General features: G+C 47.9%; 2 protein-coding genes across 2 annotated transcripts; both read right to left on the reverse strand.

The window, feature by feature from the left end:
* Positions 1-956: 956 nt before the first annotated feature.
* Positions 957-5,467, reverse strand: Fuom (fucose mutarotase). Its single transcript, NM_001106310.1, has 6 exons — positions 4,946-5,467; positions 4,260-4,328; positions 4,013-4,083; positions 3,768-3,866; positions 2,532-2,605; positions 957-2,338 (listed from the first exon to the last, which is right to left on the reverse strand). The coding sequence occupies exons 1-6, from the start codon at positions 5,028-5,030 to the stop codon at positions 2,275-2,277; spliced, it is 462 nt and encodes a 153-aa protein (NP_001099780.1). The 5' UTR covers positions 5,031-5,467; the 3' UTR covers positions 957-2,274.
* Positions 5,468-7,455: 1,988 nt separating this feature from the next.
* On the reverse strand, positions 7,456-16,283 carry Echs1 (enoyl-CoA hydratase, short chain 1). Its single transcript, NM_078623.2, has 8 exons — positions 16,179-16,283; positions 13,925-14,122; positions 13,408-13,535; positions 12,697-12,796; positions 11,762-11,866; positions 11,206-11,325; positions 9,355-9,422; positions 7,456-8,093 (listed from the first exon to the last, which is right to left on the reverse strand). Exons 1-8 carry the CDS (start codon positions 16,264-16,266, stop codon positions 8,028-8,030), a joined length of 873 nt encoding a protein of 290 aa, NP_511178.1. The 5' UTR covers positions 16,267-16,283; the 3' UTR covers positions 7,456-8,027.
* Positions 16,284-21,026: the final 4,743 nt, after the last annotated feature.

Genomic DNA, 21,026 nt, shown 5'->3' on the forward strand with positions numbered 1-21,026 from the left:
GAATTACCTCACATGTGGTATGGGTACCGGGGTGACTACCAATCCTACCTGTGCAGTGGAAGGCACTAAAGGGTCACAGAGGCACACATTTCCCAGCTCCAGAAGCTCAGGCAGAACAGACAGCTTAACAGAGGCCCCCAGCTCTCTGTCCCAGTGCACCCAAACCCCATGCAGCTCTATAGGTTGTCTACTGGTCTTGCACACCATATAACTCTGTGTATGTCTCTTGTCCCCGGTCCTCCAAGGACATGATTGAGGGAGTGAAGGCTCATGTGCACCTTGGCCTCGAAGCCCCATGTTCTATCTTATTGACAAATCTGGGGCCTTCATACTACTTGAGCCCATTGCTTCCACACTGCAGATGAGTCCACATTATAGACAAATCTAGCACCGCCACATTACAGTCCAACACTCCATCTTGCAGATAAGCCCAGGGTCTAGGATGAACTGCAAGGCTGACAGTGACCTCAAGGTATAGCCTTCATCTCAGAGTAACCCCACCTGTCATCCTGCTAAGGATCTAGATGAATCTATCCGTGGCCCATACGTGGTAGCACCAGATTCCACAGAAGGGCATCACAACTGTTCTCCTTTTTCCTGTTAGCACATGTGACCTCTAGGCTAGTCCTGGAAACATTCAGGGCATGTCTTCTCCTGCATAGGTAATCCTGTGAGTACCTCTAATCTACTCCAAGATGCTTTACTAATTTCCCAGGCAATTCTCAATTGAACAGAGTTGGTAACGCAGATTATGATCAAACCTCTCAGCGTCATTTCTCCATCAAGTTAGAGAGGGCCAGAGACCGTTAAAATAATCCAGGCACAAGTGGTCTGGAAGCAGGGCCCTGTGGAGCACTCTGTCCAGTGCCCGTAAGGTCGGACCCACCATCAAAATCTGAGCTGTCTCACCTTCCCATTCCTTGAATCTAAGTAGAGGACCTGCAGATGCTGGTATTCCAAGATGCTGGTGTGTGACTGGCACCAAAAGCATCTACTGGTCCAGGATGGTGACTGTGGCCAGGTTTCTTTCTAGCTTTGCCTGAGCCAGGAACCTCTGTGGCTATTTCCTCCTAAAGGACGTAACTGGGGCTGGAGGGACAAGAACACTAACTGCACCGAAGGGCCTGTCCACTCACTCGCTGGACTGTTGTTTGCCCCTTTTGGCAAGTACAGGCAAAGCCACTCCGAACATTCCCCAACAGTCTGCAGACAAGGGCTGGAGATGCAGCCCAAGCACTCAGTAGGGAACCTGTTTGCTGACTGCCTAGGTTCCTCCCCTCTTCCTATTTCTGTCTACACTGAGCCCCAGCTGTTCCTTTACCTCGTGGGACAACTGAGGGTTCAAGGCTGGGAGCAACCAGGTTGCGTCTGAGCTCCTGGGCCTAACATAGCACAGGTAGTAGGTGCTGAACTTACCAAACATCAGCCCATACCCAGACCTCTGACCCCGAGACCAGAGAGGACAGTATACGTTCCCTAGCAGCTGAGCATTCATCTCTGAGTGACAGATCACCTCTGAGTGTCAGAGCCCTTCTATCTAAGATATCCAGCCCAGCTCTATCAACTTGACCTCTGGCTTGGAGCTCAGAGATTAGCCCTAATAAAGACCCAGTGTGGGGGCTGGGGATTTAGCTCAGTGGTAGAGCGCTTGCCTAGGAAGCGCAAGGCCCTGGGTTCGGTCCCCAGCTCCGAAAAAAAGAACCAAAAAAAAAAAAAAAAAAAAAAAAAAAGACCCAGTGTGTACTGCATTCCAATTGGGTAATGCAGAAGCTCCCACCCGATACAAGCATCCAGTGCAACCAGCTCCAGTCCCCTGCTGTGCACTTTACCCAACGTCAACTACTAGCCTAGCCCTTGGCCTAGGCCCAGGCCATAGCCACAGACCCAATCCAGCTCCCAGGTTCCTACCCAGGCTTAGCTCCTGCCCAGCTCCCAGCCCTCACACCAGCCCCACGCTTCACTTCCATGTGGATTTTCTGACTGAGGATTTATCAAGGATGGGTAGAGGATGTTTACTTGGGAGCTAGTGGCATCCATGGAGCTCACCACAAGACAAGTTTACGAGTACAAAACCTTTAAAGATCAGACAATGACTGTTCTCCCTCCCCCATTGATTTCACAAATCGTGGAAGGAGGGAATCTGTCAGGGTCAGCAGAGTCTCTTAGGATCTGCCATCTTCTTGAACCCGAGGCTGATGTCCAGGTCTGGTTGCTGCCATGGGAAGCTGTGCTGATTGGGTTCAGGCATAGCCAGCCATCAGCCCGCAGTGGTCTCTATGAGGGTCCGAGGTCAAGAGTTCCCTTCTTGAGGATGATGTTTCCATAGAGTGCCATCTCCCTGCAGGAGGGTCAGGGTGCTGAGAGTCCAACTTTGCACTCAGAAAAAACAGATCCCTTTCTGCTCTTATTTCTCCTGCTCAGCAACGTCCAGGGACTCTGACGCCCAAATCCCTCCAGCCTTCACGGGCAAAGCAGAAGTAGGGCAGTTCCCAGGGACCCGAATAAGAGACCTGGCTGCAGCAGACACTCACCCGGTGGCAACAACAGCAAATGCCTTTTTTGCACGTTCATAAAATTCAAATCTCTCTATCTTCCTCAGGGCTTTCTGGAAGACAAAATAGCAGTTGGAGGGACCTTGTCCTCTAGGTGGACTCCTGATCTGAGTCCCTATCAGGAGGTAGTCAGGAGGCAGCAGCAGCAATGGAACCCTGGTCTTCTAGGCTCCAATCCTCTGAGGTTCTCCTGATGCGGGTGTTTCAGGGAACCAGAGATAAGGGGCATCTATTAAATCCCTGTCTGAGCCCGTGAAGGGCAAGGTGTCTGTTGGGTATGGACTCAACTCAGCAAGCCTTTAGATCAGTGATTCTCAACCTTCCTGTCATGGTTTGAATATGCTTGGCCCTGGGAGTGAACTATTAGGAGGGGTGGCCTTGTTGGAGTAGGTGTGTCACTTTGGGCATGGGCTTTAAGACCCTTATCCTAGCTCCCTAGAAGTCAGTCTTCCACTAGCAGCCTTCAGATGAAGATGTAGAACTCTCAGCTCTGCCTGCACCACCATGCCTGTTTAGATGCTGCCATGCTCCTACCTTGATGATAATGGACTGAACTTCTGAACCTGTAATCCAGCCCCAATTAAACATTGTCCTTATAAACGTTGCCTTGGTCACGGTGTCTGTTCACAGTAGTAAAACCCTAAGACGCTTCCTAATGTTGTGACTACTCTTTAATTCCTAATGTTGAGGTGGCCCCTAACCATATTATTTCCATTACTATTTTATAACTGTAATTTTGTACTGTTACAAATTATCACATAAATATCTGTATTTTTGTCTTTGGAGGTTGCGACCCACAAGTTGAGAACCATTTCTCTATACCGTTTAAACTGCCTTGGAAGTCTCCTGCCTAGGACAAAAGTACTCAAGGGGCCCTGCTCAGACCTAATGTCTCCTTTAAGAAAATAAGTGTTTCCCCTGCCAGGTAGGGATGTGGGCTGTATGACAAACAGACCTTAGCAAGAGTGAGGTGGCAAAGGTTTAGGGTGAAGATGCATATGTAGAGGAGGTTAGAGGGGACCCCAACATGGAGCCCACAATCCTTGGACCAACTCCAAAGCAGATAGGTCAGGATTCTGGGAGAAAGAGGCTTGGGAAGAGAGGAAGCTGGCCACAGGGCTCAGACACACCTCTTCCTTGTCCACTCTCATGATTCACCCTCTCAGAGCTGAGCTGCCAGGAGACAGAGGGTCCTATGGTTGGGGGTGCACTCACCTTACAGTCAGCTTTGAGGAGAAGGTATTCATAATGGTCCCATATCGGGGTCTGCAGGCCCTTCTCCTTGTCACTGGGCACTAGGTCCATGACAGCAGCCTAGGGGAGACAGGGGTCAGCTCTGCAGCCTCAGACACCTCCCTGGCTCCTCTGAGGGTTGGGGGCTTTTTGGGAAATATAGCCATATGAAGTCTAGCAAAGAGGAAACTGAGGCCCAGACCAGTAGCACAGCCTTTGGTCCTCACCGGGCTTTCCACATAGGTGTCCAGCGGCAGGAGCTTCAGCACAGCCTCCAGGAGCTGTGGGATGTCCAGGCCTAGGAAGGCAGAGCCGGGTTCAGGGTACTGCTCTTACCATGACCTGTAACCCCACCTGTCTAAAACTTTCCTTTTCGGACCACAAAATTTAAGCAACCAGCCAACAGGAATGAGGGGCCAGGACAGAGAGGCCACAGAACGAGTACTGTTTCCACCCTAGCTCTATGGTGCTCACCGTCTGCTCGAATCTCTATAGGCCCACACTGGCAGATGGAGGACGTAGGGAAGTTCGCATCTGCAAGGACTGAAAAGACAGAAAGGGGAAAGATGGGCTCGAATCAGTGCAGTTCTCCCTCTCAGATGGTCACCTCACATAGCCACACATATCTCAAAGCCACACATCCCTGTGTATCAGCACAACCCACCATCTGGGATGTCCACATGCCAGGCCAGTATATTTCTCTCACTCCAGAAGGATTAAAAACAGGAAACTGTGAATGAAACCAGTGTCTGGGAGGAGTAACCAATCAATAGTTACACTCCAGTCTTTGTGCTGTCCCCACCTTGCCTTAGGGCACCAGGCCAGGGATCAAGAAATCCGCAGACCTGAGGGAGGAGGGCATAGCCTGGGAGACCACGTGGGAGGTCTGGACGCCCCCCCCCGTAACCCCGCCCCCGCCCCGCCTCACCCCGTCTCCCCTGCTGAACTTGTAACCTGGTTTGCCCTTTTCACAGTTCTATGGCCTGGTCCAATCAGCAGGCCTCAGCTCAGCTCTTTCCTCAAGCAGCTGGATAGCTTCCTGCTCCGAAGGGCAAGATGACTGCAGCATTGTCCCCAGCTTTTCCTGACCGCGGCGGGTCAAGGGCTCCTGCGTGAATCGCACCTCAGAGGGCTGCACTGCCAACTCTCTACATGCTCACCAATCTCGTCTCCGTGCCCCATCCGCGCAAGCGCGAACAACAGCTCAGGAGACAGCACCGTCGGGATGCCCTTGAGCACAACCATGGCTGCAGAATCGGTGGAGGGCCGAGCCGTCAGCGGGGCGGGGCCACATGATGGGGGCGGGGCCAGAGGAGCCGCCCAACAGCTGGATAACTAACTACCTGTGTGAGTTGGCCCTTGCCTCTAGGGTGACGTGCAAAACTCTGAGGTGAGGCCAGGCAGATTGGGAGAACGTTCAGAAAATAAATTTGTGTGGGAAGCAGAAAAGTGCCTGAGAAGCACCCGCGAAAACAGGCCTTGGTCCTAGGATCTCTGGTGCCCTAGTCCAGATGGCTCTGCTATGGCTACTGTTGCCCAACTTGGTGGCAGTGATGGATAAAGTGTGAGAGGTAAGGGGAACACTTTCTGCTTCACTGTGTGAGTGGCTTCCAGGGATTAGGACTAGTCCAGGAGGCAAGCCAGTATAGAGGCAAACCGAATCAAAAAACCCAGATTGTACTGGGGCCAGAGACCAAACAAGTTTTTTTTCCTCCCCCCCCCCCTCCCCCGGAGCTGAGGACCGAACCCAGGGCCTTGCGCTTGCTAGGCAAGCGCTCTACCACTGACCTAAATCCCCAACTCCCCAAACAGTTTTAAGTAGCCGAGAGCTTCACCATGGTATGGGAGAGCTTCTTCTTAGGGCAGTTTGCATACACCAAATGTTCTTGAACTCTCTATAGCTAGGAGCCAGTAAAAGCTGACGGCTTGGGGATTTAGCTCAGTGGTAGAGCGCTTACCTAGGAAGCGCAAGGCCCTGGGTTCGGTCCCTAGCTCCGGAAAAAAAGAACCAAAAAAAAAAAAAAAAGCTGACGGCTCTGGGTGGGTTCCTCTCCTGCTAAGGGCACAGCTAGCACACACAGGTCTGGGTGTGCTGTGCTTGACCCAGGGTTGAGTCAAAATCTGCCACGAGACATATTAAACACTGTTCCACTTTTCAGAATCAAATGATTGAGATATGTGCAGTGAACACATAAAAATTAAACCAATGAGGGGCTGGAAGATGGCTCAGTGGGTGACCTTCCCAGGACTTGGAGTTGATGGCTAACAACCATCTGTAACTTCAGTTCCAAGGGATTCACAGCTCTTTTCTGGCCTCTGAGGCACCAGACACACATGTGGTACACAGGGACGAATGAGGAAACGGCATTTTTTTAAAAAGCCTATTTTAAGAGAACAAAATAAAACAACCAACCAATGATTGGAAGATGTCAATTTCAAGGTTTCCCCTATGGGGTGGCTGCCTCCTTTGCTTATTCTACTCAGTATGTCCATCAATGGCTAACACATACTTCCTTGTGTGCCCAGCTTTAATAAGTGAACACTGGGGCCGTAGAGATGGCTCAATGGCTAAGAGCACTAGCTGCTCTTTCAAGGGACCCAGGTTTGATCCCTATCATCCAAGTGGTGGCTCACAACTGTCTATAACTATAGTCTGAGGAAATCCAATGCTCACTTCTAGGGGAAAGCGGGCTTTACCAGAAGAAAGGCCCTGAGGCTCCTAGAATAGGAGCTTTGGTTGGGTGATAGTTATCTGGAAGGTGGGAACAGGGCTGCTTACACTCAGGAGTTCAAGACAAATACATATTGAGCATCTATTGAGATGAGTTCAAAAGTAAGTATCTTTCAACACAGCTACTACAGCACGAATGAACTCAGAGGATATCTGTCTATGCTTAGGCTTCTGACATGCTACAACTCAATGGCTTAACTTCTTACAGTTCTGGGGCAGGAAGTCAAAGCAAGGTAGATCTGCTGTCTGGTGGAGACAGGCGTCCTGGCCCTTCCTCATGCCTTCTCATTCCATCTCCATAGGAAAAGGGCTGCAGGAGTTCCCTCTGGGCCTCACAAATCCACTCATGAGTCCCACCCGACTTTTAGCACTTTAAGACCACCAACCTGGGGTTAGATTTTGACATAGGTGCATGGAGGGGGCAGGAGGATACTGTGCATTGCATTGTACAAGGGTCATAACAACACATCATAACAGTTATTCTAATTCCACTCAAGAGGTACCTGAGCCATCCCATTCTCATAGAAAGTAAAAGGGTTGGTCCCAGAGGCTGTGAAGTGTGGTCAGGAGTCAGGGTCTAATGGGGACAGTTTTAGTTTGAGAAGATGAAGGTCTGGAGACCAGAGTCCTGGAGTCTGATGTGTGAGGATGGACACACATTGATGTGAGAGTGTTGATACCTTATAAATGGTTAAGATGGTGAAGTTAAGGGGCTGGAGAGATGGCTCAGCAGTTAAGACTACTAACTGTTCTTCCAGAGGTCCTGAGTTCAATTCCCAGCAACCACATGGTGGCTCATAACCATCTATAATGACATCCTCTGATACCCTCTTTTGGTGTGTCTGAAGACAGCTACAGTGTATAGTATATAGTATACATAAGACAAATAAATCTTTAAAAAAAAAGATGGTGAAGTTAAAAACACACAAACAGTCATGGTGTGGTAGCATATACCTTTAATCCCAATACTTGGGAAGCAGAGGCTGGTTGATCTCTGTGAATTCAAGGTCAACCTGGTCTATACAGTAACTTCCAGGCAGCCAGGGATACACAGCAAAACCCTACCCATAAGAAAATCATAGCAATAATAATTAAAAAACATATTGACCCTCTAGAGAGACAACTACAGGCGAGTCGAAACTAAACCGAAGGAGTTACTTTCATTGAATTCTCGTGCTTGGAATCAGCAGGCAGGGCCACTTCCCTCTTGAAGCTCACATCTTGAGCTATGCACTGCAGATAGTGCACAGGGAAGTGGCTGGCCCAAGCGTGCCCTGCCTTTAGAGTGAAGTTAAACAAATCAAGACACCCTGAAAGCTTCCCAGATTTCTGATTTAGAAAACTGTGAGAGACCGACTTCCAACAACTGGTGAAGGTTGCAGGCCACACCAGGAGTACCCAAGCTGTGGCCACAGCCTTGAAGCCTTCGGTAGGAACTGTGGCAGACACTACTACCCTCTGACAGGCTGAGCTTTCCTCTCCAGGGTGGAGAAAGGTATGGCTGCCAGCTCTCAGTGGTCTTTGAAGTTGGCCTTCCTTTTCTCCACAAAGGCAGACATCCCTTCTCTCCGGTCATCCTGGCAGGAAAGGAAGAAGAGAGGTGAAGTTTGAACCTTCCTAGAGGCCCTCTGTTGACTGCCTGCATCTCCAAGGTGCTCTCATGACTCCCTCCTCGCCTGCTTTCTGAGCTCATCAACAAGACGGTGATTCTGCAGTGGGCCCATGGAAGATGGGATTCTCCACTAACAGTCAATCAGGAGTGGTAACACGAGTACCAGAAACTCATGCTCACAGCACCTACAGATCTGGTAGGGTCTAAGTTGGGAATCTCTCATAGAGCTGTAGGACAGCAACAGAACCCTGATTTACACCTGCCCCTTCCTTAGCCTGTAAACACACTACGTGCAAACACCTTCACTTCTTCCTTAGAGGCTCAAACCATTTGAAATATTTTTATTTTTAAGTGTGTGTGTGTGTGTAACACAGAGATCATAAGTGAGGTATCAGATGATTGTGGGTGCTGGGAAGTGAACTCAGGTCCTTTGGATATATGCTGGATATATGGTATATGCTAAGCCATCTCTCCAGCTCCTTAAATGTTTCTTTTATAAAACACTGAGCACTGGGCAGTGGTACAATGGTCAGTGGTAATACCTCTGACTGACCATCAGAATATTCTTTAAAACGCCTAGATGTGAGCTTCTGATAAGAGGTGAATTGTACTCAAGCATGGTGGCACACTCATTTGATCTCAGCACTCAGGAGGCTGGGGCTGACAGATCTCTATGAATTTGAGGCCAGCCTAGTCTACATAGTGAGTTCCAGACCAGCTAGGGCTACATAATGAGACTGTCTGAAACAAACAAAGTAAAATTTAAGAATTAGGTGGCAGTGGTTGGAGATGGCTCAGCAGCCAAAAGCGCTTGCTACTCTTGAATAGGATCTGGGTTTGGCTTCCAACACTTAAATAGTGGCTTACACAACGGTCTGTAACTTCAGTTCCAAGGTATTCTGCTCCCTTTTCTGGACTCTGCAGGCACCGACATACATACAGTGTATTTACATACATGCAGGCAACACGTATGCAACGAGATAAATACTATTTAGAGACGGTTTCTCTGTGTTGCACAGGCTGGTTTCAAACGTTTGGGCTCAAGCAATTATCCTGGGCCCAGGCTCCAAAGTTCTAGGACTACTGTGGCCAGCTACAAATCCACTTTAAACACAGGAGCTGGTGCTGAGTGGTGTAATTCACAGGGCCTTTTTGCAGTAAGAGAGTCCCAGCAGCATCTGCGATGGGCACAGACTTGAATCTTAAACAGAATGTGTTTTACTCACAGTGGCAAAGGTGGAATAGAAGAGCTTCTTCTCCAGCTTATTTCCTTCTGTTAACGTCATTTCAAAGGCTGAAAAAGAAACCCTGGGGTCACCAACCGAAGTGCCAAACGTGAGGTACTCATGACGAACTGACTGTGACCTACAGAAATGGCTGCAGGCTTGGCATGCCAGACTGATCCAGCTCTCCCCACTTCTCAAGTGTATGACCTATTTTGTTATAGCCATTAGACTATCAGGTTCTCCTAGGCCTCCCAAACACCTTAGTAGTAGTCCAGGGACCTGAGAAAAGCACCAGAACTGAACAAAGGACGAATAGCAGAATCTGTTGAGCTACGAGGACCTGGGGTAGCTGGTAAAACTGAACACAGAAACAGAGAAAAGGATGAGCAGACGAGGATGCTGAGCAGTGGGACAGCACTGCTGGGCCCTTCTTTCCCCAGGGAGAACACCGTCCGTAGAGCCCTGCTGTGGAGGACCTACACTGTGACCTTGCCAGCAGCCTTAGTTGCTTCCCGTGTTTCCCACAAAAAGCTGGTTCATTAAACACATTAAACACATCTGATCGTGGCCAGCAGCAACCCTGAAAGACTGGTGTGCCCTCTGGAGGTAGCAACAATTTTTCTGGGTCACATTTTTTTTTCCCTCAAGATGACTCTACATGTAATATTGAGCAGAAACAAAGTGCCATTCCAAATGCTGAGATAAACTATTAGAGAGACTCCATTCCTGGGACTGGAGAGACGATTCAGTAGCTAAGAACATTTGTGCTCTCTCAAAGAACCCCGGGCTTCTTCCACAGAGAGGTTTACACCTGGTCCAAAGCCCATCAATACACCACGCACACATGTGATGTACAGATACATAGTGGCCAAACACACACATAAAAATAAAAAATTTGAAACAACCACAAAAACTTCATTCAGGAGGCATCCCACAAACCCTTGTAACTCCAGCCCTGAGAGATCTGCTGGCCTCTGCTGGCCTCCACACATGAAAAGGCACACATACCCACATACATATACACATGCGTATAAATTCACATACATGTTATTAAATGGCATAACTATATTAAGAAAAGACCCAAGCTGGATGTGGTGATACATGACTACAATCCTAGCGACTGAGGCAGGTGGATCCAGAGTTGGAGGGCAGCTTTAGTTATATAGAGAGAGACCCTGTCTCAAAATCCAAACAGCAGGATCAGCCAGGTGGCTCAATGGGAAAAGACCCATGTCGTCTGGCCTAACAACAACTGGGATTCAATCTCTGGAACCCCTATGGTGAAGGAGACAACTGACTCCTCAAATCACTCTCTGACTTCCACATGTGCACCATGGGGTACCCCCTCAATAAGTTAAAATGTCAAATAAAGAAATCACTAAATGAATACATTTAAAGAGAAGGAGAAAGAAAAGGTTGAGGCAGCTCTGAGGAAAGCAAGTCAGCCGAGCCTCCTGAGGTGAGAGAACCAATGGAAACCTTCATATGAGCTATGCTACTGCAGGCCCCAGGCTACAGCCCTCTTGTATAACCAGAACATGGGCTCGGAAGGGAACCATTCCAGATCCCCAGAGACAGTTTTCTCAGGAACCACAGACCACTGACTGCAAGGACTGTGGCTACATTCTTCATCTTCCCCGTGCCCGATACTACAGTGCCATTATGTTTCAGGCCTGGCCTGGTCTTGGCTCCAGGTATAAAGAGACACTCAGAATATCTTATCAGACCTCTGATTGACCAAAACCTGGAAGAACACTATGGTAAACTGCAATCCTGAGACAAGGTGGGGTAGTTTGGAACCCCGTAACTTCACCTATGCAGTCCTGTGGATTCTTCCCAGCAGACTCCTACCTGCATTCACAGATTCTTTCGCCATGGCTACTATGATCTTGGAATTGTTGGCGATCTTTTCTGCACATTGGATGGCCTCTTCAACCAGTGTTTCAACGGGAAAAATCTTGCTTACAAGACCTAAAACATGAAAAGTCTGAATAGCATGCATTGTCCACTTCCTCTAGAACCCAGTGACAATGAGAGGCCAGTTCTCTGGGTCCTAAACAAGGGATGGCTGTCCCTAGCGGCGGGTGACTCTGTGCTCTCCACTGCCAGGCTCCAGTCACTGGTCTCTTAAGTTGCACTGCCCATGCTGTCTACAGGATCAAATGGAACAGAGGATTTTGGTCACTGCAAGGGCAGGGAAAGGGCTGGCCTTCAAGAGCCTTTAAAGGGCAGTGGGAAGAGATACTGTTATTATTTCTAACCCGAACATATGTTGCCACTCTCTCGTGCACAACATATTTCAAGATATGAAACCAAAGACAGAATCTTAGGGCCCCAATGCCAGCTACCCAAGGGAACACCTGAAGAGGCCTAACTCTTCCCCAGAGCATAACATCAAATACCCCACCTGCTTGCTTGGCATCCTGTGCTGAAATTCGGTCACCAGTGAGGACCATCTCCATTGCTAGTGATTTGCCGACTGCTCGGGTGAGTCTCTGAGTGCCCCCTGCACCTACAGGGAGAGATTTGTGGTCTCAGCTGGCCCTTTGTCAGGGCTTGGATGCAGCTCTCTGATAGAAGAGGCCTGCATGAGGCCAAGGCTTCCCTCTCAGCATTAAAATGGAAGAAAGAAAAATCAAGTTGGTTTCTTTCCCACCATCCTGGAAGGTTCCTGAAAGCCCATACTGGATTGAATCCCAGCCTGGTCTGCCTGCACAAATATACTCAACTCACTGCCCAGAATCTCAGAACAAGCCAGGTCAACCCTCAGAGCAGAAGAGGCCTCCTCTGAGGGTGGTCTCTTCCCTGGGGTTCAAGTCTTTTCTCTGAGTGTTCATCTCCTCCTGCCAGGTCTAACAAGTGGCCCCTGGAGGGCAGTGCTATTTCTTCCTCAATATCTCAGGGCTCTCCCAGGCAGCAGGAGTTAGAATTCCCCAGTCTGCTGTGCTGAACTCAGGCTACCTGACCTGCTGTGCCACTGGCATAGGAGTGGACAGAGCTAGACTCACATGGGACAGAGTTTTTGTTATAACCCAAGTCCGCTCGTCTTTCTGCCAAGCTTCTGGCACACAAAGCTCTTAAAGGTATGTGAGTCATTGTCAGGAAAGAACCACTGTGGCTCAGGCCAGTAAACTCTGTGTGTCTATTGTTGAATTTAGGATCTGTCTATCCATAAAAGATGGACATGTCTTGAGGCTCCCAGGCTGTGCTGAGCTTCATGTGCTGTCTTTCAGGTGTTGGTTGGTGGAGAGAAAACCGAGCAGACAAGTCATGCATCTGTGACTGGATGCAAACATGAGGCCGAGACCCAGGCTTGTCCTGTTACAGCTCGCACATTCTCACCTGGGATGGTCCCCAGGAGGATTTCTGGCTGTCCAAACTGGGCTTTCTCACCAGCATAGATGATATCGCACATCATGGCAAGTTCACAGCCCCCACCAAGCTGGGGAAAAAAAAAGTCAGAAGCAGGTGGATTTTACCAGAGGAGCCCAGGCAGAAAACCACTCTATTTGCTCAAAAACCTTTTCTGAAATCATGAGAGTCATATAACGGATGTTAAGCTAGCCGAACAGAACTAGACTTAAGTGGTAGGATAGATACAAGGGTAATGTTGCTTAACAGGGACTCGGAGACTTTTATGCAAAGGGCCAGGCCGTAAATAATTTTGACTTTGTGGTGAAGGCCTGACATAGTGGCTCCAAGTCAGCCACAGAGGGCAAGGGCATGAATCTGAGTGGCTGACCACCCCCACCAGGATGGTTTTTATTCAATAATCAGCATGTATAATAATCACATGGCTGTTCAATGGGCTAAGCTAGTGCTGCACTCCTCGTGAAGCAGGAACCCTAGTGGGCACACGGAGTACTCACAGCCTTCACACAAGTAGTTTAGCCACTGCAGCAATTAAAAAGAAACAGAAAAGCTCATTAACGCATCTGGGAACTAGCCAATGAGGCTCCACCAAGCAAAGCAGATAGCAAAAGACACTATTGACCTTTTAAAGGCACAGGTCCTTCTGCCTTGCACAGGGGGACTGTGGAAGCTGACACTTACAGCATAGCCATTGACAGCCGCGATGACCGGTTTCTTGATCCGGGTGATATGGTCCCAGTGGCTCAGGAACTTGCCTGAGTAACAGTCCTGAAATGTCCGGTTCTGCATTTCCTTGATGTCAGCTCCGGCTACAGGTAGAAGTGAGGTTTCAATGACCACACATTAAAGAACTTCTCAGTCCTGTATTCTACGCTTGAGGCTTGGGAGCACTTCCCGCCACAGTGGGAACAGCTGATACATGGACCAACAGCTCACCAAGAAGTTAATGTTGGGGGCTGTGGCAGGCAATGGATGACCGGTATACTCAGAGGAGGCCCAGTTTAGGCCAGTACTTACGCAACCAGAAAGGAACTGAGCACACCTGAATGTTCAACACACTCCCTGCTTCCACACAGCTTACTTTACATCTTAGTATATCTCAAGGCACCCCTCGCATCACAGAGGAACTGGTCCATTTTGCTGCTTCCCATAGATCATAGCACCCCCTACTGTCTACAACCATGGCTGCCCAGCATACCTGCAAAGGCCTTCTCCCCACCAGTGAGCACAATGGCGCCCACAGCGGGATCTTCCTCAAAGGTCTCCAGTGCTTGGTTGAGCTCCTCAATCAGTCCATTGCAAAGTGCATTGAGTGCTTTGGGACGGTTCAACTGGATCAGCCCCACGCTGCTATTCTTTCCTTTCTTTTCCGTGATGATGTACTGAAAGTTAGCACCTAGGTCAAGAGGACAAAGGAGAGTGTCATCATAAAGACATTAAAGGCACCGCAGTGGCTAATCTTGGTTAATTGGGAATCAATTAACACCCAAGCCCTACCTGTGGAGAATTTTCTTACATGGCTCTTTTGAGGTGAAACGACCCAACCCTAAGTCTGGGCCACACTTTCTGTTGGCAGCCCACATAAAAGGACATGGAAGAAGAAAGGAAGAAGGAGGCTTTTGCTTTGACTGCTTGCCCTTACTCTCCACCGCAAGTTCATCTAATCTTGTTTGTTTGTTTTGTTGTTGTTGTTTTTTGAGACAAAGTTTCTCTGGATGTCTTGGATTTCACTATGTAAACCAGTCTGGCCTGTACTCAGAGATCTGCCTGCCTCTGCCTCCCAAGTGCTGGGATTAAAAGGATTCCAATATACACCTAAGACCTTCAGCTCGCTAATACTTTTCTGGACTCCCAAACCAGATTGGGCCTGCCGAGACATCTAGTCTCTTGGACTGTTCAACTACTGAATCCTTGGCCTTTCTTTCAGGAAACATCCATAGTTGGACTACTCAGACCACAGCCTATAAGCCACTTTAATATCCCCCCATATATACATACATATATACACATACATATATATATATACATATATATAACATACATATATACACACACACATATGTGTGTGTGTGTGTGTGTGTGTGTGTGTATATATCTGTACCATCCTTACGGCTTCAGCCTGCAGCTCTGGCTAGGATCTATCCAGGCACGGTGGTGGTGGCACATGCCTTTAATCCGAGCACTCAGGAAAACAGATGCAGGTTTATTTTGTTAGTCCAGGCTACCCTGGTCCAGTTCCAGGCCAGAGCTACGTAGTGAGCTACTGTCTAAACAAACAAACAAAAACAACAAAAAGAGAAAACTATAGCACAGAACATCCACCATCCTTCCATAGGCCAGTACTTTCCAGACCATGTTGGCAGGTGAGAGTCGGACAGAGCCCAGGCCTGCTAAGGCAAGTATGCCTGGTGGGACAGAGGATGGTATAAAGCACCATTTTGTTCTAGATCTGGAGGGCCAAGCAACTCAGACTGGGGGGTGCGGTGGGGGGTGCAGCCCATAGACTGAGGGTGAGGAAGATAAGCCTGAAAGTGAGGGTCTGTGTCCTGGGTGACTCGTTCGGTAGTAACTCAAGTGTAAGGTGCATTACTGAACAGTAGGATGCCTGTCATTCAGGGGAACCAGGACATGACAGCCAACCCAGGCTGGGATTCAGGGGGAACCCTTGCCCCAGGGAATGATCAAGAATTCACCATAACAGTGGAGCACTAGATGACTGCAGGGAAGTCCAGCCAAGGAGTGAGAACGGAGGAACTATTCAGCTGGCTGGGGAGGAAAGTGGGTGTGTCAGTATGGGATACGCTGATTGGATGGTTTGAAGGACATGATCTGGAGAGACTGTGAACACAAGAGAGACTAGACAGGAGGCACTATGGACAAACCTTTCCCAATACTCAGGCTGTCTTGCTTAACCTACTTTCACATTTTCTTAAAGCTACCTACACACATGGGATTTCATATCCAACATGTATGCTCCCAGCTGGCCAAAGATCCTGACACTCATAAAAGTTCGAGAGTTGACAAGCTGCCACTACACCCTGGGCCCTCCCATTAGACAGGACTTCTGGTGCCTAGAATCTGGCTGGGTTTGTGAGATTAAGGTCAGATTGAAGGGCGGGGAGGAAGGTAAGAAATTGGGTAGGGATCAGTCGAGCGGTGGAGTTGGGCGCTCCAAAGGAGGAACTCCAAGCTAGAGTCAGTGGTCACTTGTAGGAAATCTGGGTTTAGTGTGAGGATGCATACTCGAATCCAGGGTACAGATATTTCAGAGTCAAGTGTTTGAGAGTGCATGCCTGTGGAAGTAGGGGTCAGACAAAAGATAAAGAGTCAGAAGAGAAAGTCCAGGATCAAGTGAGGGTACGTGCAGGCCTGGGTTTAGGGACCATCCAGAGGTTGTGAGTGGTGAATCCGCCCAACGTGGGTTGACGCACCCCGCCGGTGTACGCACTCACCCGAGGCGAAGCGCCGGAATTCTGGGCAGCGAACTGGGGACAACAGCGAGTTGCAGGCTCTGGGCAGCAGAGCACGCAGGGCCGCCATGGCGGAGAGACGATTTGTCCCGCCCACAGAATCGCCCCGCCTGCAGAATTGCTCCGCCCCAGATTCCAAGCCAGACGGAGACGGAAGCTAAAGGGATGTACCCGTGACCTGGGCGGGGTGATACAGAGGGCGGGGTGGGGCAGCTTAGGGAGGAAGATCAGATCAGAGGTCTTTTAGCGGCGGTTCTTTGAGTAGTCTGTTAATTGCATCACTTAGGTGGTGTGCCCTTGGCGGGTACCCAGTTTATAAAACCAGGCTGGGAGACGTGACTGTGTCCTTTCCCCCGTGATAACCGTGTGCTTTCGGTCTTGACTACTGGAAGGAGCGATTGCAGATATAGCAATAGAGCATAAAGTGGTAGTCGGTTTTGTTTAGTTTTGTGGCAGGGTTTTAACTACATAGCCCTGGCTGACCCGGAACTCTCCTTATGGAACGGGCTGTTTCTCGGTCTCACAGAGATCCGTTTGCCTCTGCCTTCCAAGTGCTTGGATTAAAGTCATGTGCCACTATACCCTGTTCCAGAGGCATTCTTTACATGACAACTGACTAGCTTCCTAACACCAGGTTAGGCTTTGTTTTTACAAGATCAGAAGTTTCCACATAAATTTAAAAGGAAGCCAATGTTTTGTTCACGTAAATTATCTTGAATTATAACTTTAAAGTGTTGAGCAAGTGTTATCAAGCCTTTATTTGTATTTTTGCCCTGGTCCTGCAAACACTAGGACAGAATCTACAGACAAAAGCGAACTTGATTACTATTGTGCCAGGAAGCATCTGTGAACCCCAAAAGACCACCAAGGAGCCTTTTCGATGTAATAGCGTTAGGGTCTCTTTATTACAAGCTTGGGCTTGGGCTCTCCTTCAACCCAACCCTGACTCAGCAGGACTGGAAGGGAAGATGGAGCAGCCTTGAACCCTCAGCAGGACAAGGTTTTGTAAGAAAAAGAAGTAAGTGAGGTGGGTCTATCCTGGCAAGTATCTAACTGAATGTCTATTGTAAGTTGACAGGAGGGTGCTCTGAAGCAAGACTGTATACAATCACGGAAGGTCTGAAAGTACAGGTGAAACTATCAGGCTAATCCTTGATTTACTGTTGCTAAGAAGTAGCTACAGAGTAGCACTGGCCAACTACAAGCCATGGCGTCCTTCCTGCTACGTGGGTGCAACTTGGGTTCTGCTGTAAGTCAAGTTCTCAGGCTTTTTAAATTTTTTCCTTTTAAGATAGAGTCCAGTCCCAAGATGGAGTAGGTTTGGCCTCTCACTACTTTAATGAAAACAATCCAAACCAGAATAGAACAGTCAGCAAACTTTATTTCAAGACCAAAGTAGAACATAAACAGGAACAAATCACCAACAAACCTTTGCTCCAGGTCTCTGTACTAGCACAGGCTAAGCAAGCATGACAGTAGATCCAGAATGAAATGTCTCGAACACAGTTTATTCAGCAACCCAGGGCTGGTGTTGAGGTTAGGTGCCTACTAGTCTCTGACTTGAGGGACAAAGGAAGAAACACCTAAAGAGGGAGAATATTGTATTTGTCAGGGTTCTCTAAAAGAATAGGACTGATAGAATATCACACACACACACACACACACACACACACACACACACACACACACGTTTTCTGCTTGACTGGGATGCTTTAAAAACTGTAAATATTGGGCTAGAAAGATGGCTCAGAGGGTAGGAGCATTGGATGCTCTTCCAGAAATCCTGAGTTCAATCCCCAGAAACCACATGGTATCTTGCAACCATATATAATGAGATCCGGTGTTCACATGTGTGTGTGTGTGTGTGTGTGTGTGTGTGTGTGTGTGTACACATACGATTAGAGTGGCATACAGACTTTGGCCCAGTTAATCCAATGGTCTCTGTCTCCTGATAGCAAGTTCAAGAATCCAATAGTTCAGTCCATAATGCTGGAGAGCTCAGCTGGTCTTCAGTGTATCTGGAATCCAGAAGAAGCAGGTTCTAATATCAGTGAGGGAATCCTCACGATTAGGATATACAAACTGGCCAGTGAGAATGAGGGTGAGCATGCAAAAAGCAAAAGTTTCTTTCTTCTGTGCTCTTTATCTAGGCTACATGAGAGAGTATGGCCAGACATAGGCTGGCTTTCCTCTCTCAAATGATCCAGTCAAGAAAAATCCCTCACAGTTGTTCCCTGAGATGTAGTCACACTGGCAATTAAGAATACCCCCTCATGCTTATACCCAAAATATACAAAGAACTCCAGAAGTTAGACTGCAGGGAGACAAATAACCCTATTAAAAATGGGGTTCAGAGCTAAACAAAGAATTCACAGCTGAGGAATGCCGAATGGCTGAGAAACACCTAAAGAAATGTTCAACATCTTTAGTCATAAGGGAAATGCAAATCAAAACAACCCTGAGATTTCACCTCACACCAGTGAGAATGGCTAAGATCAAAAACTCAGGTGACAGCAGATGCTGGCGAGGATGTGGAGAAAGAGGAACACTCCTCCATTGTTGGTGGGATTGTAGACTGTTACAACTATTCTGGAAATCAGTCTAGAGGTTCCTCAGAAAATTGGACATTGAACTACCTGAGGACCCAGCTATACCTCTCTTGGGCATATACCCAAAAGATGCCCCAACATATAAAAAAGACACGTGCTCCACTATGTTCATAGCAGCCTTATTTATAATAGGCAGAAGCTGGAAAGGACCCAGATGCCCTTCAACAGAGAAATGGATACAGAAAATGTGGTACATCTACACAATGGAATATTACTCAGCTATCAAAAACAATGATTTTATGAAATTCATAGGTAAATTGATAGAACTGGAAAATATCATCCTGAGTGAGGTAACCCAATCACAGAAAAACACACATGGTATGCATTCATTGATAAGTGGCTATTAGCCCAAATGCTCGAATTACCCTAGATGCACAGAACACATGAAAACCAAGAAGGATGACCAAAATGTGAATGCTTCACTACTTCTTTAAAAGGGGAACAAGAATACTCTTGGGAGGGAATAGGAAGGCAAAGTTTAGAACAGAGGCAGAAGGAACACCCATTCAGAGCCTGCCCCACATGTGGCCCATACATATACAGCCACCAAACTAGATAAGATGGATGAAACAAAGAAGTGCAGGCTGACAGGAACCGGATGTAGATCTCTCCTGAGAGACACAGCCAGAATATGGCAATACATAGGAGAATGCCAGCAGCAAACCACTGAACTGAGAATGGGACCCCTGTTGAAGGAATCAGAGAAAGGACTGAAAGAGTTTGAAGGGGCTCGAGACCCCATATGAACAACAATGCCAAGCAACCAGAGCTTCCAGGGACTAAGCCACTACCTAAAGACTATACATGGACTGACCCTGGACTCTGACCTCATAGGTAGCAATGAATAGCCTAGTAAGAGCACCAGTGGAAGGGGAAGCCCTTGGTCCTGCCAAGACTGAACCCCCAGTGAATGTGATTGTTGGGGGGAAGGCGGTAATGGGGGGGGAGGGTGGGGAGGGGAACACCCACAGAGAAGGGGAGAGGGAGGAGTTAGGGGGATGTTGGCCCGGAAACCGGGAAAGGGAATAACAATCGGAATGTAAATGAGAAATACCCAAGTTAATAAAGATGGAGAAAAAAATAAAAAAAAAAAAAAGAATAGCCCCCACAACTATCAAGGACTTTAGCAAAATTAAAACCTTCTGTTTCAAAGGAAACCATTAAGTTTGAGACACAAGGCACAAGCAGGATGATAGAAAAATTTCTGCAAGTCTTAGATCTGGTAAAAGCCTGGTGTCAAGAACACAATACAATCTTACAAGGGACTAGGGGAAGGTAGCCGAACTGCAAAGAACAAAGGATGAGCACACATCTCTGAACAAAGATGTAATTGTTTGAGGGATATTAAAAGATACTCAATATCACTAGCCTTTAGGGAAATACAAATCAGACCGATTTCATACTTGTAAGGTTGACTATAAGAAAAAAATTAAAAAGTCAACAGTGGGTGTAGGAAAACGTGTAGGAAAGTTGGAGCCTTGGACATTGGTGGTGTTTTGGGAATCATTTTGGATGAGCACTTGGCCATCGACGAGAGTGGAAGAGAGAGGACGTCGGCAGTGAACGGAAAGCAGCTCAGCTTCAGTGCTGAGTCGAGTTTGTGCTTGCCTTGTATTTTCCAAAGCCACAAGGTGGAGTGGGCAACAAGCAAGATTTCACTTGGAAGCCTGTGTGGCTGCCAGCAGGTCGGTAAGGACAATGACTCACTGTTTCCGATAACAACTGAAGTCATGCTCGCCAACTCGGGGGAACAAGCAGTGCTTTACGCAAGTCACTACATAAATCGATAAATCAGTACCTAATAATTGGTCTTTCCTGCCTTATTATACTTCAGTGATGGGAGTACAAATTGGTGGGGTCACTTGGCCTTAGTGAGGTGCACGTACATGTTCCTGGACATTGAACTCTGGCCTTACACTACCTTGCTATAGCCTGCCCTTGTCTCAAAAGTTTAAACAGCAAACCAACACCTAGGTGTGTACTCAAGAGAAATGAAAACATGAGCCCACAGCGGCTCCTAGGTACATAGCAGCCTTACCCACAAGGACTGAAAAGAGATAGAAATGGCCTAAATGTCCAGCAAACATTCAAACATTCTAAATTTGTATAATGGACACCTTAGGGTTTTGTTTTGTTTTTTTTTTTTTAAGATGGGGTCTTGAATACAACTCTTGCTGGCCTGGAATCTGGCTAATCTTCATCTCACAAATTCTAGTATTGA

The sequence above is a fragment of the Rattus norvegicus genome, chromosome 1 (genome assembly GCF_036323735.1).
Source record: "Rattus norvegicus strain BN/NHsdMcwi chromosome 1, GRCr8, whole genome shotgun sequence".
NCBI lineage: Eukaryota > Metazoa > Chordata > Mammalia > Rodentia > Muridae > Rattus > Rattus norvegicus.